The 18,039-nt window shown below is 42.2% G+C and overlaps 1 protein-coding gene across 2 annotated transcripts in view; it reads right to left on the bottom strand.

The window, feature by feature from the left end:
• The window catches only part of PTPRB (protein tyrosine phosphatase receptor type B), a 122,208-nt gene that overhangs the window by 18,115 nt on the left and 86,054 nt on the right, over nt 1-18,039 (bottom strand). For both annotated transcript variants that reach the window (XM_075600245.1, XM_075600246.1), the window contains 7 exons: nt 10,787-11,068; nt 9,979-10,257; nt 9,192-9,341; nt 7,141-7,384; nt 4,451-4,557; nt 1,731-1,836; nt 219-302 (listed from right to left, as the gene is read on the bottom strand). In XM_075600245.1, the coding sequence (XP_075456360.1) occupies nt 219-302; nt 1,731-1,836; nt 4,451-4,557; nt 7,141-7,384; nt 9,192-9,341; nt 9,979-10,257; nt 10,787-11,068 (1,252 nt within the window). The remainder of the gene's footprint in view (nt 1-218; nt 303-1,730; nt 1,837-4,450; nt 4,558-7,140; nt 7,385-9,191; nt 9,342-9,978; nt 10,258-10,786; nt 11,069-18,039) is intronic.

The raw sequence follows: 18,039 nt of genomic DNA, 5'->3' as shown, positions 1-18,039 counted from the left end.
TTTACCGGGAAGTAATACATTGAGAGTTACCTCTCGTTTTCATGTATGTCCTGGGCACAGTTATGATGACAATACTTGGTTACATTAAGTGAACAGAGTTGTACATTATATGTAAAGACATTGCATGAACAGTTAAAAAAAACATATGTTATAGGCGTATGGAACAGTTACAAATTAGCTAAGTAGAGTAAATCTACGTAAAGTACAGTTCTTCTTACCCCTTATGTCCTACATTCAGATGTACAGATGATGGTCTTTCCCCACGGGCACTCAGGCGTGTATTCATTGGATCCTCACTATTCCTGTAACATAAAAGGATTTATTCAGCTCTGCCGATTCGTGCCGAGCACTACAAGTGTGGAACACGGGTAATGAAAGGGAAAAACATCACTTTTCCAATTTTCTGTACATTTTCTGAAATATTTGCTTGACTTTTACATTTGCAGACACATCACACTCATGAAATGCTTTATGCTTCGGGATTTTTCCCATCAGGGAGCCTTCATGAGAAAGAAAACAAGCTATTGTAATAGCTCGTGTTATACAACATATTTGAGTGTTTGCACTATACAAGCAAAATTAGAGTTCATAGAAACCAGCTTGTTGGCTCAGTGTGTCAACATTAAGCTGCCTTGGGACGCCACTGTTTTAAGCTACGCGACGTAAACACCAGCGTTCTTGAAAACAGAGCCATACAAATATCCTAATTGGGACTTTACTTGGGACAGTTAAAGAGGCAATCATAGCGAATGATTTTTCTTTGCGTCTTTCTTTTTTTTAACATAGGATTGAAGCAGGTAGTCTCTGGAGCTTTAGCCCATTCATTTCAGCTCCGGGGACCTCCGCTTCTGGAGATACTTACCTCCACAGGGGGTGCAGGTAGCCACTTCTCTTGGCTAGCAGGGTTCACACAATGGTAGAGTTTCAAAGCTCCCGCGCCCTGCAAGCCAAAAGGAAGCCGTGATGTCATCAGGTCCAGCTTCCTATTGGCCCACGTGATGTGGACGCTTTAAACTTTGCAGAGATTCCCGCACCCCATTTGGAGGTCTGTATCTCGGGAAGCAAGGGGTCCCCGGAACTGAAATTATTAGGATTCCACTGTGGAGACCCCTGTTTCAAACCCATGTAAAAAAATTATATAAAAAATATATAAAATAATATATATATATATATAAAATAAATAATATATAAAATAATAATTTTAAAAAGTGCAAGAATTGCTCCTTTAACTGTCACACCAGCTTTGCAACTGGTTGACACAAATGATTCTCTTCCTCCATAGTAAAGAATGAAGCTTTCCTCACTCTGTTCTCAAAGTGCAGTGACACCCATGTGGTTGGTGGTGGACACCACTGTTTTGGTAACTGGTGCATTATTCAGGACTATAGGAGTCTACCACAACCATTATTATTTCAGGAAAAATGTATGATGGCTGCTTATTGGAAAGGAGACAGGCCTTCCTCCTGGAGACCATCTTATTGTATTGCACTCTATCTCAGTTAACCCTTCACATTGGTTAACCATTTAACCCCAATTTAGTGCATTGCTATCTAACATATGTGCAAAACTCTAAAATAATTTTTAATTCCATCGCAAATACAAAATAAAACGAAAGCAAACGTTTGATCTCATAACATATTACATTTTGTATACGGAGAGTTTATGAGGAATCCTCTACATTTATGAGATTTGGATTATCAGTGTGAAATGAAGAGAGCCCGGCTACTTACACTCTCCTGATTTTCTGCCGGCAGATAAGTAATGCAGTGACTCCGATAAGCATAACAATTAGGAATAAACCAGCACTCACACCTTCTATGACTCCAACCAAGGGTTCTGGGGAAAAAAGGAGGAGTTTTGATTGGTCATTATATACACAAAATTCCCAATCAGAACTTCACATAATGTGATTTATTGTTTCATCAAGTAAAGGCAGTTCTCGGTTATCCTACAGAATCCGTTCTGGAAGTAGCGTTGGATAGTGCAGGGGCGCGCAAACTTTTTTTGCGGCACACCCCCTGATTTACCTCCTCCCTGATGCCCCCCCTCCTTACCTCATGCGGCGTCAAATGACGCCTCGGGGTCGTATGACGTCACGTCACGTGACCCGCGGCGTCATTTGATTTCACATCACTGTGGCAACCGTGATGTCACATGACCCCGCTGCGTCATTTGACGCCGCGTTGCCATGGTCACGCATGCTGAAGCCGGCAGAATCTCGGTAAGTAGAGGTTGCAGAGGCCTCGCGCGGTCCCCCTGCATTTAATTTAAATGCCTGGGGGGAAGAGTGCGGGACCTCTGCAACCGCCCGCGCCCCCCCCCCCAAATAATCTCACGCACCCCAGTTTGCGCACCGCTGGGATAGTAAAACCGTTGTAAAGTGAGTCCCATGTTAATCAGTGGCGGTGAGCGTTGGATAACGGATTTCGGCATCGAAAACCGGCCCATAGGGTTGAATTGTAAACGTTGGGTATGCCATTCGTTGTAAAGGGAAACGTTGGATAACGAAGACTACCTGTACTAATATTTTATAGCCAGGAAGTACCACAGGCTCTGTATATCAGTGTATCTAAAATGTAAATAATAGTATATAAAACTATTCAAAATCCTATTGTACGTATCACAACATTCTGTATAATTATTTTAAAAATAGGGCTTTTGGAAATTCTTCAGATTTAAACAACTCTCAGTTTACTGCTGGAACGGACTACAGGAAACTGTACAGTAGTGGGTGGGTTTGTGGTCTGCTTAGCTTTGAAAGCATTAGGCCTCGGGCATGGTCAGCGCTTATGCGCTGACCCGTGCTGAGGCGCGCTGCTGCTCGGCAGTGAGCCCCTGCAGCCGCAATGAGAGCGGCTTTAGCAGCGTGCGGAAGCGTAAGTTGTAGCAAAATTTTAAATTCAAGCGCTCAGGGCCAGTCACGTGAGGGCGAACCAGCTCCGTGACGTCGCACCCCCCCCCCCCCCGACACGCCCCCGGACGGCACGCGGACCAAGGCCAGGGAAAGCACCCGCTTTCCCTCAGCATCCGCGCGCCTCACACAGCTGCAGTCCTATGGACGCAGCCTTAGATTTACAACATGCTTTTATAATGAGTTGCACCTGTAAAAAAAAACCTCTTCCTACAGCTGTATTTGATGTGTAATTACACATTGCAAAGCAGATTTCACTGTGTCCTTTGATCAAAAAAAAGGGGAAGAAAAAGATACTAGTCAAAAAAGCACTCAGCCACCTTACTGCTGATATGACAATTGTAAATAAATGGTATATACTGTAAGAAAACATTATTAGTGGACTCACTGTAGGTGACTACATTAGTCTGCCTACAATATAAGATAAAAGTGCAGTTGTTACACTACCTCCTAAGTGTTTATAGGCATTATGGTAGGGTTTTCTTTAATCAGCATTATGAAACAATAGGTAAAAAAACTCGGTGAGACTCGAAAACTGGATTTCCCAAAACAAACTGTTTTTAAACACTGACAAGACTGTAACAATGGTATTTGGGACCAAGACTAAATTTGTAAAGCTTCCAGTGACTGAGCTCCTGATTAGAACCAACGCTAAAACCACCCTAACACCTGTCACTAGTTTTAAATACCTGGGCTTATGGTTTGACTCCCACTTAACATTCGGGATGCACATTGATACCCTGACAACCAAGACCTATGCCAAACTAGGGGTACTTTACAGGAACAAATCCTCCCTAAGTCTCCTGGTCAGAAAGCGTATTGCACAGCAGATGCTAATGCCAATTATTGACTATGGAGACATAGTATATGGCTCGGCTCCTCAAACCCACCTTAGCAAACTTGACACCCTCTACAATTCAATTTGTCGTTTTGTTCTCCAATGCAACTACAACACACATCACTGCGAAATGCTCAAAGAACTAGATTGGTCATCACTAGAGTCTAGGCGCAAAGTTCACCTTTCCTGTCTCACCCTCAAATACTTTCTGGGCAAGCTACACAGCTACCTGAACAAGCTCCTCACCCCTACCACATGCAGTACCTATCACCTGAGATCAGACTCCAAAAGACTATTCATGGTCCCAAGACTCAACAAAGTATCCGGACGTTCCTCCTTCTCCTTCCGTGCACCCCAAAACTGGAACAACCTACCAGAGACTCTCATATCCACCACCAGCTTAAGTTCTTTCAAATCTAAGGCTGTCTCACACTTTAATCTGGTCTGTAACTGTTTCATAAGCTCATAATATATATTTTCTTTAACTGTGCATGCAATGTCTTGTATATAAATGTATACCTTGTTCATTTATGTAACTGTATTTGTAACCATGTATTATTTGTTTTACTCTGTGCCCAGGACATACTTGAAAACGAGAGGTAACTCTCAATGTATTACTTCCTGGTAAAATATTTTATAAATAAATAAATAAAAACGTGCTATCATTCTACGAATCCCCAAATGTAAAAATGTGTTCTCACCTGCTTCCGTTGTGATCGGTAAGGAGAAGAAGGTATCAGTGAACAGGGGCTCTGGGAATTCGCCCATATTTTCAGTAAAGAGTTGGGTGAAAGCCCGTATGCTAATCCTGAAATGTGGAAGAATGGATTTACATTAGGGCAGATTCAGGACACATAAAAGCCAAAAGAATCTGGTCATTAACTTTACATACTTATACATAGGAAAACATGAGTAGAGTTGTATGTTGCTTTGCTTGTTTAGTAATCTAAGCAGTGAGTGAAATAATTTATATAAAGACTGAACTTGTTTAGATTAAATAATAGATAATAAAATGAGAGGATCCCAGGACAGTGTTGTGATATGATTTGTGAATAAATGAAAGACCCCGAAAAACTGTTTTGGAATCTACAATACAGTGTACAGTATATATATATATATATATATATATATATATATATATATATATATATATATATATATACACACAAATGTATTATACAGTACTATATATACTGTATTATAGATTCCAAACCAGTTTCCAAACCAGATTCCAATACAGATATGTGTTCCATAATTGTATAGTAGCTGTAAGTGCAGTGAAATGTATTCATTTGTGACTTGAATTGCAATTTAGGGATTACGCTCTATGGTAAAGTAAATGCCACAACATAAATGGTTTCAGGAAACGAAGCAGAACATTTCCCTTAGAGTATAATAACTTTTCTAAAATATTTATGCCATAACATCCTTATGTGGACTTGTACAGTTTGTAAGCTTAAAAAGCATAAACACAACACTACATATAATGTTATATTCTCAGCACTATTTACGTGATTTATTGTATGTATACATTTATTTTTGGTGTGAAAAGTATGACAAATATTAAAAACGTGATTTAGTCAAATCAAGCCGCTACTCTTCTCAGTTTTCATCAATGATCTTCCTACAGCTTGTAAGGGAGCTTCAATACACATGTATGCAGATAACACAATCTTATATGCACACAGCCCTATCCTCTCCAACCTTGAACACATACTTCAGTCTGACTTATTGAGACTTTAAAATTGGATTTCCCAAAACAAACTGTTTTTAAACACTAACAGGACTGTAACAATGGTATTTGGGACCAAGGCTAAATTTTTTAAGCTTCCAATGATGGAACTCCAGATCAGAACCAAAGCTAACACCACCCTAACTCCTGTTACTAGTTTTAAACTTGGGCATATGGCTTGACTCCCATTTAACATTCGGGATGCACATTGATACCCTGAAATCCCAAACCTATGCCAAACTAGGTGTACTTTATAGGAACAAATCCTCCCTAAGTCTGCTGGTGAGAAAGCGTATCGCACAGCAGATGCTAATGCCAATTATCGACTATGGAGACATAGTATACCGCTCGGCACCCCAAACCCACCTTAGCAAACTTGATACCCTCAACAATTCAATGTGCCGCGTTGTTCTCCAATGCAACTACAACACACATCACTGCGAAATGCTCAAAGAACTAGACTGGTCATCAGTTGTGTCTAACCGCAAAGTTCATCTTTCCTGTCTTGCCTTCAAATACTTTCTGGGCAAGCTACCCGTCTATCTGAACAAGCTCCTCACCCCTACCACATGCAGCACTTATCATCTGAGATCTGACTCCAAAAGACTGTTCATGGTCCCAAGGTTCAGCAAAGTATCCGGCCGCTCCTCCTTCTCTTACCGTGCACCCCAAAACTGGAACAACCTACCGGAGACTCTCACAGCCGCCACCAGTCTAAGTTCTTTTAAAACTAAAGCTGTCTCACATTTTAATCTGGTCTGTAACTGTTACATACGCCTATAATATATACTATCTCTAACTGTGCATGCTATGTCTTGTATATAATGTATACCCTGTTCACCTATGTAACTGTATTCGTAACATGTACTATTTGTCATCTTAACTCTATGCCCAGGACATACTTGAAAACGAGAGGTAACTTTCAATGTATTACTTCCTGGTAAAACATTTTATAAAATAAAATAAAAATGTAAAAAAAGGCACTAAAACTGAACTTTGAATGTGAAGTTTGGTTTGTCAGTCCAGATGCTTTCTCGCTGCATAAGGAAAAGAATCTCAAAATATTTTTTTAGGTATGTTTAATGCCTAGAATGACGTTTGAAACACATGCCATGCTCTCACTAAATATGACAGTTTTCACACATATCCAATTCATGGGTAAAAAATGAAGCACTCGGAAGTGTGAGTTTAACATGAAACAGCCAAACAGCTTGACACAATAACTAACTTCAAGTTCCATCTCAACATCCCATATATTATATAGATCACATATTTTGTTATACAGCTTGAAAACAGTTTAAAATCCTTAACCAATTTAGTGACTTTGTTCTTGTTATAAAAAAGTGTTCTTTTTGTACAAAGCTGGACAACTACAGGTTCCAAATGGATGTGCGGAGGACATAAAACAGGCCTTGTTATTTACATCTGTGGTCTTGGAGTAATGAGCTGTCACATTGACAGGATTGCAAGAAAAATCTTCAAACATTTCGTTCTAGTCATGGGCCACACACCACTTTTTTATAAACCGTATTGTGACTTGAAAGGCAAAACCGTGTGTCACACATTGATTCTTTAAAACAGGACAAGCACAGAGGATTTTAGACAGGTCAGCACCTCATAACTTGTCTCTTGAAGTCAGCCAACTGCAATAAATCTAACCTGTAGGCTGTCCTAGGCTTCAGGGGCCCGTCACAGAATGTATTCTCATTTGGATCACACTTTCCGCCCAAGTTATCCATCTCACCGCCCAGCTTAATTTTGAAATTCTGGATGTTGTAGTCAGGGTTCTCAGCACATTTGCTTGCAAAGTAATTGGTCTGGTAGATTTTGACGGAGGTGTTCCTCTTATAATCTGTATATGATGGTAAAGGATGGCTTGACTCTGGCTTCAGATTGTCATTGCCTACGAAGGGATGGAATGATGGTAAATATAAAGGCGCAAATGTTAGGTATTTAATAGGTCATTCATCGAAGTTGTTGTAGACAAGAAAGTCCCATTTTGTGGGTTACATTTTCATAAATTCATGTGAAAGGAAACATCAGTTGAAAATCATTCAAATTCATTACAGATCATGGGGATATATATCACACTCTGAAAATCGTGTTTCCAATAAATCATATATATACAGCTCAACCCCGTTATAACGCGATCCGTTACAACGCGAATCCGCTTATAACGCGATGCAAGCGTGGCTCCCAATTTTCATATTTATGAATACTTTACAACACGATTATTGGTATCTTAAATACTTTATTGTACAATGCATACAATTGTACATTATTTCTAACGCGATCCGCTTATAACGCGATGTGATTCTTTGGACCTCAAGCACAGCGTTATAAGGGGGTTAAGCTGTACATGCTATTTGAAACGTGTTATTTACTGTCAGATTATCAAGGTAATATCCACGTACTTTCCCCTATATGTATCAGAGAGTAGAGAAGTGGTTATATGCATAAAGTGGACAGATGATTGTATATATCACGTTCTTTGCCATTTTCTCTCTTTTTTTTGTATTAATAAAATCTGCCAAACTAACCTCAGATAGAAAAGGTGCCCGATATATTATTTTTCCAATGTAAGAAACTAAGGCTGCGTCCATAGGACTGCAGCCGTGCTGAGGCGCGTGGAGGCTGAGGGATAGCGTTTCCCTGGCCTTGGTCCGCGCGCCGTCCGGGGGCGTGTTGGGGGGGGGCGGGCCAGTGATGTCACGGAGCTCACGTGACCGGCCCTGCGCTCCCTGGGCGCTTGAATTTAAAATTTGGCTAAGACTTATGCTTCCGCACGCTTGCGTAAGCGTAAGCGAGCCCCTGCTAAAGCCGCTCTCATTGCGGCTGCAGGGGCTCAGTGCCGAGCATGAGCGCGCCTCAGCACGGGTCAGCGCATAAGCGCTGACCCTGGACTCAGCCTAAGGCTAATACCTCTGGATGGCAGTTTAATCCAGCATCGTGGAGCGATGGCTTAGTGAATCGCAGCCTAAATCTTATGCATGACACGGCAGCTAAATGATGGATTAATACTTTTTAAGACACTGCAACCAACGTGCATATTTGTAAGGCTTGATACACACACACATAACTTGCCACTCCTTTCCGCTGCCACAATAAACGTACTAATAGGGATCCCTGAACAGTTAACACTTATTGATACATATCCAGCTATAAGTGAGTGAAGCTATTCATAATGCCGTGACTTGAGCAGCGTTGAACAGTGCCAGCTATTCCACAGTAAATACATTGCTCCCACACTTATTAGGGAAAGAGCAGCTCAGGGGAACCTGGTTCAATTCCTGGTGTCAGCTCCTTGTGACCTTGGGCAAGTCACTTTATCTCCCTGTGCCCCAGGCGCCAAAAACATAGACTGTAAGCGCCACGGGGCAGGGACCTGTGCCTGCAAAATGTCTCTGTAAAACACTACATAATACTAGCAGCGCTATACAAGAACATGATATTATTAATAATTAAAAACACATTTAAATTAAAGTTACCGAATAAACTGCACTGAATCTATCCATTCAGCGCAGGAATAACTTTCAATGTAATTTCTTTAAATACATTTTTTTTTTTTTGCTTTTTAACAGAATATTAAGACATATAGAAATGTAAGTTTGGTAGGTATCCAGATTTTTATGTCTCCAGCAGATATAGGTTAATTTCTTTGCAAATACACATGGGAAAAAAAACCCCATTTATATTCCATTGGGACATACCATCTGCTTCTGAAACAATCACAGTAAAGTATTTAACGGCTCCATTGGTGTCACTGAACCAGCTGCAATTAAAGCTGAAGTTGATAGATGATTTGCTAATGAATGTATCTTTTTCATTCACTCTGATATGAAGAGGAGGTGGAGGAGGGCCTGAAAAAAATTATAATCAAGGGTTATGTTACATTTCAAAATGTGTGATTAAAATACACATAGAGTTATACACTATTTTGTTTTCTGATAAGATATGTGTATTTATTACAGTACCTATGTGTATCATGTTTGATGATTTTACAAGAAGAGATGTGCAAAACATTCGTAAAACTGCTGAATTTTGGACATCAGCGACCTGTGAAAACGTCACTAAAATGTCAAAATTTGAAGAAAAAAAAAATGTGTCTGTAATTTAGCCATAGAGAGATTTATTTAATTTTTTGGGGTGAGTTTCCAAAATGCTAGCGTTTTTTTTGCATTGACTTAATAATGTATGTAGGAAGGACTGTATATAGACAAAGACCACTCAAATCTCTCTGATATGACATAGAGCAAGGGTGGGCAACTTCAGTTCTCAGAGGCCCCCAACAGGTTAGGTTTTCAGAATATTCCTGCTTCAGCACAAGTGGCTCCATCAGTGGCTGTCTTTGACTGAAGCAGGGATATCCTCAAAACCTGACCTGTTGGTGGCCCTTGAGGACTGGAGTTGCCCACCCCTGACACAGAGCCATTGGCATTTAGCTGCAACAAGAACATTCCCAATTCTCCCGGTTACTCTGTTGTCATCAGTACTTACGATCTATCATGGTTATGGTGCTATCCTCCACTACTTCGCTAGTCATAGCCTCAGAGTGCACTTTGATGGATACGAGGTATCTTTTGTGTGGTACAAGAGTCATAATTGTGAGCAATGATTTCTCTCTCTCAACCCTTTTGGAGAATTCCACATCTTCAGTGCCCATTTTCTTGCACTCAATGCTGTACCCGTCAAAGTCCGAGTCTGGGGGAGTCCACGAGCAGGAGATAGCGCTGGAGTTCTGCGGGCGGCAGTGCAGATGATGTATCCTGTCGGGCTCTACAGGAGCAAGGAAAATTACAAAAAGAATGTTGAAAGTCATGATCCGTATTAATCTAGTAGCTCCCCTACTCTGTATTGCACCCATGCCCATTTGGTATTAAATGTTTTTTATTTTATTTTAATAGTGTACTGCGAAGTGCTATCTATATGGCCAGTGCAACATTAGAATAGAAATCCAACGGTTTATTAAACCGTAATTGCATACATACCCACTGCAAAGCAATGACACGTGATAAAGTCACTTTCAGCAGCAAATTGGTTACACTTGTTAATTAAGACGCTTACTGGAAATCAGGAGCCACAATTAACTTTAACGCTGCAGTGCCACTTACCCGGTCCAAATTTTTGTTCTCTCACAATTTACAGTTACTAATTTGTTTTCAAACGGTGAAGTTTTTCTGGACAATGACGACCGTTTAGTAAAAACAGATTTATAACACAAATCCCGATCTCTTCCTGCGTGGGGTTTTTTTTGTACGCGACCTAATAGCTCACAGACACAAAGCAGTTTACGGAAATGTCTTACTTGTTCTCACATCTCCAAAAATGGGCAAGCTAAGAGTCTTCTTCATATTGCCGCTGACGCTTCTAACACTGAAGGTATAGAGACGCCCAGGACGGAGGCCGTTAATGATTCGCCCTTTGGACTTGCCAATGCTATAAGGGTTAAAGACAATCAGTGGATCTTTGGGCGTCCACTGGAGTTCAAAGTCCTCGTAGTCTGTCCAGTCCGGAGGACCCAGCCAAGTTATGGACACGGACGTGTTTTTCACATCAGCAAACGACACCGAGTTTGGAGGTTGTGGCGCTATTAAAAGTAAAGTAAGAAGGCAAAGGGACAAGAAAAAAAAAGAAATAAAAATGTGATTCATTTTCATTTTAATGTGCAAACTTAGCATTGGAAAAAAATCTGTGTGACTGGCAACACTATCTAAAAATAGTCTATGGTCCTAAATAATATTCCAATAATCAAATAAATGATTGATAAATGATAACACAGTTGTGTGGGTGCAAATGGTGTTAAGGTGCTAGGCTATTAAAAATAAAATAGAAGTAAATGAGAGAAGCCTCCAAATCATACAAATCAATATAACATGATAAATAGAAGTAAATGAGAGAAGCCTCCAAATCATACAAATCAATATAACATGATAAATAGAAGTAAATGAGAGAAGCCTCCAAATCATACAAATCAATATAACATGATAATAAATAGACCGTCTAAGATATTTGGTTGTGGCCGTTTTTTGCCGTGACAAAATCCACGTCAGTGTTTACCCCCCACCGTGCGCTGACCTGTGTCTTACTTTCATTTGATACACCCATTTAAAGAGGTGTTAGTGCTGCTACAGGGCAGCACTTGCTATTCACTATCATAATAGCCTGCCTGCTTTAAATACTACCGTGCATGTTTTTTCCATGCAGCCCTGTATAGACACAGCTGCTCTGACTACCTAGGTCTCGTGTGCTATACCATTTTCTCAATTGCAGCAGTTTACGAGTGAGCAGCTCTGCGGTCACATGGGCACCAAAAAACCCCGTTGAAAATATTACCAAGCAGCCCAGACCTGCGTTTACTATTTTTCACTACTCCTGCTACTAAAGGTGCACAGCATCCTCGTACCTACGCCCGTTTGAGACGCACACTATACCAGATACAGCACAAACTTTGACACATGAACGCACCAATGTACAAAGAATACGCATATATACTGGGTTCATATCAAACTACGATCTATAGTGATCCATAGGCACTACGCTCTGTGTGTCACTATGTGTAATCACTATTGAACATTTCCTCGATACCCAGTACTCCCTTTACCCGTTACCAACCTTATACGGGCCGTCCAAACATTTACTTCACGCACTGCCCCGGCGCATGCGCAACTCGCATATAAACAGACTCTACTGTTTTAACTTACATGACGCATGCGCAGTGTGCACATTACGTTGATGTGCTGCGTGAACTTCTCTGTTAGTCTCGGTAGAGCCTATACCTACCAATATGTCATAGGGTTACAATAATCCATCTAGATTATTGACATTTAGAGCATCTGCCAAGATTTTCACACCTCAAGGGAGACAGAACTAATGGGAGCACAGTGAGACGCTTGACGGAGGTTGACATAGACCAACAGCAGTCTATTATTAGTCAGTGTATAGTACAGCACTATATAATGTTTTGTGTACACTATTACACTAATATTCAATAAAGTTTTTATTTATACACAAATATTTAATAAAGTTTTTTATTTATACACACCATATCCTACCCCTGACCGTCTTTATTTTCAGGTCTGCAGTGCGCCTATCCAAAGGGGATTCTTTGGTGTATCACTCTCGATACACATTTATTATCTATCTAGCCCATCCCCAGGCAGCACGCCTCTACCTTCTAGGGGTCTGAGCGAGGTCCCTTTCTATAGTTTACCCCCCACCCACCTCGCCACCGGGGGAATCTCTCCGCCGCCTGCTTTGCCGCCAAGGTAAAAAAAACCTTATTCTAATGCTAGTCCCTACCCTAAAAACCTTAACCCATTAGCCTAAAACTCCTTACCCTAATACAGGGGTGCACAAACTGGGGGGCCCGGCAGTTGCAGAGGCCCTGCGCTCTTCCCCAAGGCATTTAAATTAAATGCCAGGGGATCGCGTGAGGCCTTTGCAACGTCCCTTGTCTCCGGCAATGCAGCGCCATTTGATGCCAAGGACAATGTAAGGGGGAGGCGTGAGCAGACACGGTGGCGCAGGGGGGAAAGTTTGTGAACCCCTGCACTGAAACCCCTTGCCCTATCCTTACCCACAGACCCTAACAGCTAAAACCCCTTAAGTTAACTCAGTTATTGGCAAAATGTCCGGCGGCTGAGTGTCCAGCGACAGAGCAGCTGCGACAAAAGGTCCTTCACTGGCCAAACGCCAGAAGTGACTTGTTGGCGGCGAGATGGCCGCAACCAAATGTCCCATTCCGATAAATAGACGCAGTACTTAGGTTCTAATGTTTGCTAAATGTGACGGTGGGCACGTGAAACGGAGGCAAGAGATTCATACCACCAGCACGGTTAACTTATTATAGACAATGATGACTTATTTGACCGTAGATTAGAAAATGCAACTAAATGACAGCAAAACATTAAGAAAGCAGAAAGAATTGTTTTTTGAAAATGTTAAAAATAAATAAATCATTTTCTCACCTAAAATATTGCTACATGTATGTGATTATCCTCCTGCACATGTCATTATTCATGTTCCTACATTTGGCGCACAGTTTCTTAGTCTTTGTATGTGGCACATCATGTTCATACATATGAATGAAGATTATTTTTTATGGCTACTTGCATTTGTTTTATATGGCAAAAAAAACCAGATGGATCAATTTGACACATTTAAGGCGCACAAAATTGGCGCACGCCTGATGTTAAATATTATATATGTGCGCCACTAACATCTAACCCCAGTCCTCAAGGGCCACCAAGAGGTCAGGTGTTAAGGTTATCCCTGCTTCAGCACAGGTAGCTCAATCAGTGGCTCTGTCATTGAGGACCGGAGTTGGCCACCCGTGATCTAATCTCTGCCTCTAACTCCACTCCAAGCGTAATGTCTTTATGAAAACAAATGGATGCACAACTACACAACACAACACAAACATTGTTGTTATACAATGGTCAAAGTGTGCAATAAGAAGTACTCAGACATTTTTGGGGGTCTGATCAGAAATATGAAATGGGAATCAATCAGAAAAATGCCCTTCCCCTTTTTTCTTGTAGAACAAAAATATAATGAAAACAAAAATATAATGAAAACAAAAATATATTTTCTTTTCGAAAACCAGTCTACTCTAAATCAACGAAGTCCAATCTCCGCAGCACGTTTTAGGACACTTCAGACACTACCTCTGGTATGATATCATTTGGTATCGTGTAGAATGCTAAAATGATATTATGTTATTATTAGAAGTTGTGCAATTCTCAAGCCTGTCATTATATTTAATTCATCTTTTACTTAATGTGGAATCAGGAGTTTGCAACCCAACCGAGATTAAAATATTGAGGTCACAGTAGATGGTGCTACAATTAACTTAGGGCATCAGAAAAATCCAACGCAGTGACTTGAAATATGCTGCTTTGGGAGTTGAAACAATTGCTAATAACTTTCTGCTCCTTTTTCTCTCTCAGCACCAAGGCTCTGATCAATATGCTGTGCTGTGAAGTCATCTTCCTGGAGCTTTAAAGCTGCAGACCAAGCAGTATCCTACATGTGTTTAAAGCTGCAGACAAAGCAATATGCTACACGTGATTAAAACTGCAGACCAAGCAATATTCTACATACATGTTCCCCACCCCCCCCCCCAAAATAAATCAGTTCTGTACTATGAGAAAATACTTATAGCATTTGTTATTTTTTTTAAAAACTCTGAATTTAATTTTTTTACGTATTATAATGTAACAAGCCTTTTTTGTTTCCACAGCAACCGTTTACATAGTCAATACTCCTCTGCAGTCATTTAGTGAACCCCCGAGCTGAATTTTCACTGATCGATCACAGGACAACGGATCGATCGGCAACTTAGTTAATTACTTATCATTGTGCGGATTGTATTGATGCAGATATTAAAGGGAATTTAAAAATATATATAAATAAAAAAAATGGCAGCTTGGACTGCTGTTTTAAAGGAGATCAGCTCTATTTAAAGGAATGAAACTAAGATGTCATGTATTTCTGAAATGTCATAGTGTCATAGTGCTTTTGAATTATATCAACCAAAATATAACAGTAAACATGTACACACAAGGTGATAGGACTGCTTATTTTAAGCACAAATTGCTGGTGACTTTGCAGTTGTATTTTCCTACTTGAAATGGAATTGAAATCCAATTGACATGTTTAGTGCATTTATTTAAGTTAAATTCTACATTCTACATTCTATTCTTTCATCAGTGAAACCACAATATGAAATGTCAAAATACAAAATGACAGCCAGCACCGCCAATATACTGTATGTTCAAAGGAAGAAATATATTCTATGGTGGTACAGGGAGCGGAGGGGATCCCTGCGAATCCCTAAACACTATAATGCAATAAACATATGTTCCCTGCACTCAGAGATGAAAATATAGACACTAAGATAAATCCAATCAATATAAATTTACAGATTATAATTTAGAAAAAATTACACATATACAGTATATGTAGCAAAAAATCTCGTGACACAATAATGCTGCACTGCAAGAGAAGCAAAACGCATGGTACAAAATATCTGTAGCCCTTTTTGTGAATCCCTGCTTTAAAGGAACTACTGGTGTTGTATATACCTGTGGCTTCAGGAGCTCTGAGCCTCCGCTGTTGGGGAGCCTGGGGTCATACCCTTACTTATCATGGTGCAGCGCCTCCACTTACCCAGGATCCCCATATTAGAGAATCTACCCTGAGCAAGAAACATAACAACGGTATTGTGCAACAGGCAACCTTTTACTATTGAGATTAACTAACGGACGTTTGCAGAGTATACATGACATGTATAAGACCCTTATACTCTACATAACATAACGTAACACACACACAGTGGCTCGGCCACACCTTGCTAGGAATAATGTTCTGTACACAGGTGGCTCTGCCACTCTCCCAAGGAGTATGTCCTGTAATTAGTATCGGTATAGAATAGTATGATGGCACACTGGTGCCCCCAATTAGTTAGTGGGAGGCGGGATCAGTGCCTGATGACCGGTGTAGGTGCACTTGTTGACTAACGATACCTTCCGGTCACTGCGGTGACCACACCACTTCACACAGGGTCCCTATTGTTGCTCCAGCCTTGCGCCGACACTCCGCTATGCTGTGCGGTCTGTTCTCCAGACCAAGATGGCGTCCGCAACTCCGCAGCTGAACCCGCACTAAAGGAATACGTCCCTAACTGCTACGGCCGTCCCTACAAAAGCGGCACCCTACGATGACAGGGGTAATGCTCCTCGGGGCTGGGGAATGTCTCTCACCTTAGCGGAAGGGTCACTGACCCTCCGCTCACGCACACGAGGTTCCGCCACCTTCCTCCTTCACCTCTCACTCGTGTCTCCCACCGCCCACACGCATCCTGTCTCTCTATCCAGAGTCTCGCACCCTATTGGTCCTCAGCCTCAGCTGACTCTCCCACAGTTCAGAGTTCAGAGTGCAACCCCCAAAGTCCCTCCAGATTGGTTGCCTTTCGCGCGCTTCCCTCGCGCATGCGCAGCCTGACTATTCACTCAGTGACCTTACTGGCAAAAGAACAGTATGGCGCTTCCTTTGTTAGTGACAGCGCGGAACCCTCATATATATGTATACACATCCTTACATATCTAAATGTGTCTCTCCCTCAAAAGTAAGTCCAAATGATCTAAACTTGGAATCAAATGGCAAACACAATATCTGCATGGAACGCCAATAAGGGCAGGGAGTAAAGGAAAGAGGCCGCAGGTTAAATGATTAGGAGGAGGAAAAATCTAATGGCACTATGCCAATCATAAAGTGAACAGTGCCAGTCCCTAAAGCACCCAGCAAACAGCAGTAGTCAAAAATAGAAAATAGACATACTGTAAGGCAAAAAGCTCAAGTCAATAGTCAACTGAAAGGGTGGCAACGGCGATGTTTCAGGGTGCAAGACCCATTCTTCTGACCCGTTCCCACGTGATAAAAAATGCAGTGCTTCCTTATAGAAACATGTCCCACCTCACAGATTAGAATCGCGGCACACAGTCAATAGACGACTCGTTCCCGTGCTGAAGCATCCATTAGGTTTTTCCTCCTCCTAATCATTTAACCTGTTGTCTCTTTCCTTTACTCCTTGCCCTTATTGGAGTTCCATGCAGATATTGTTTTTGCCATTTGATTCCTTTAGATCATTTGGACTTTTGAAGGAGAGACCCTTTTAGATACTTTGTCCCATGCGTTTTGCTTCTCTTGCAGTGCAGCATAAGGCTGGGGCCATAGAGGGGGTAGCAGGGCTGAGGCGCGCTGACGCTGAGGCTCGCCTGCTGAAATCTGTGCGATTTCATGCCCATGCAGGCGAGCCAGCGGGCGCGATCGGAGGTGGGGGGAGACTGAGGGAGGCGGGGCAGTGACGTCGCTGGGCCAATCGCCCGCGACGCACCGACGTCAACGTCACGGCGCCGACATCACGGCGCCGTGACGTAGACGCTGCTCCGCGCTGATCGGATGTTTTCAGCCGACAGCGCTCTGAAAAACAGCTTGGCTGACGGCTGAAAAATCCAGCACCTCAGCACGCCTGCGGACGCTCGCGTGAGCCCCCTCTCAAGGCATCCTCACTGAGGATGCAGGGGCTCAGCGCGGAGCGTCCGTACGGCTCCGCGCGGCCTGTCCTTCTATGGACTCAGCCTTAGGCTGAGTCCACGCTGCCGCTGAGCTCGCTCATGCTTGGAGAGTGGTGATGTCACCAGCTCTCAAGCATGAGCAATCGCTGTCCTGCAACATTTTTAGAGCAGGAGTGGGGGGGGTGGGGGCGTGGCAATTAGGGGAGGGGGCGTGTCATTGGTTGAATAGGGGCTGTCTGTGTATCTCTCTCTCTCTCCCCCCATCGCGCTCTCTCCCCCCCATTGCTCTCTCTCTCTCCCCCCCCATTGCTCTCTCTCTCTCTCCCCCCCATTGCTCTCTCTCTCCCCCCCCTGCACTCTCTCACCCCTGCCCCCCCCGCGCTATTTTTCCCGGCCCCCCTCTCTCTCTAGGCCATCCCCCTTCTCTCCCCACCTTGCTTTCTCTCTCTCTCTCTCTCCCCCCATTGCTCTCTCTCCCCCC

Source organism: Ascaphus truei, chromosome 5, assembly GCF_040206685.1.
Source record: "Ascaphus truei isolate aAscTru1 chromosome 5, aAscTru1.hap1, whole genome shotgun sequence".
NCBI classification, from domain to species: domain Eukaryota; kingdom Metazoa; phylum Chordata; class Amphibia; order Anura; family Ascaphidae; genus Ascaphus; species Ascaphus truei.
The sequence above is the reverse complement of the archived record's forward strand: the minus strand, read 5'-3'. Positions and strand labels throughout refer to the sequence as shown.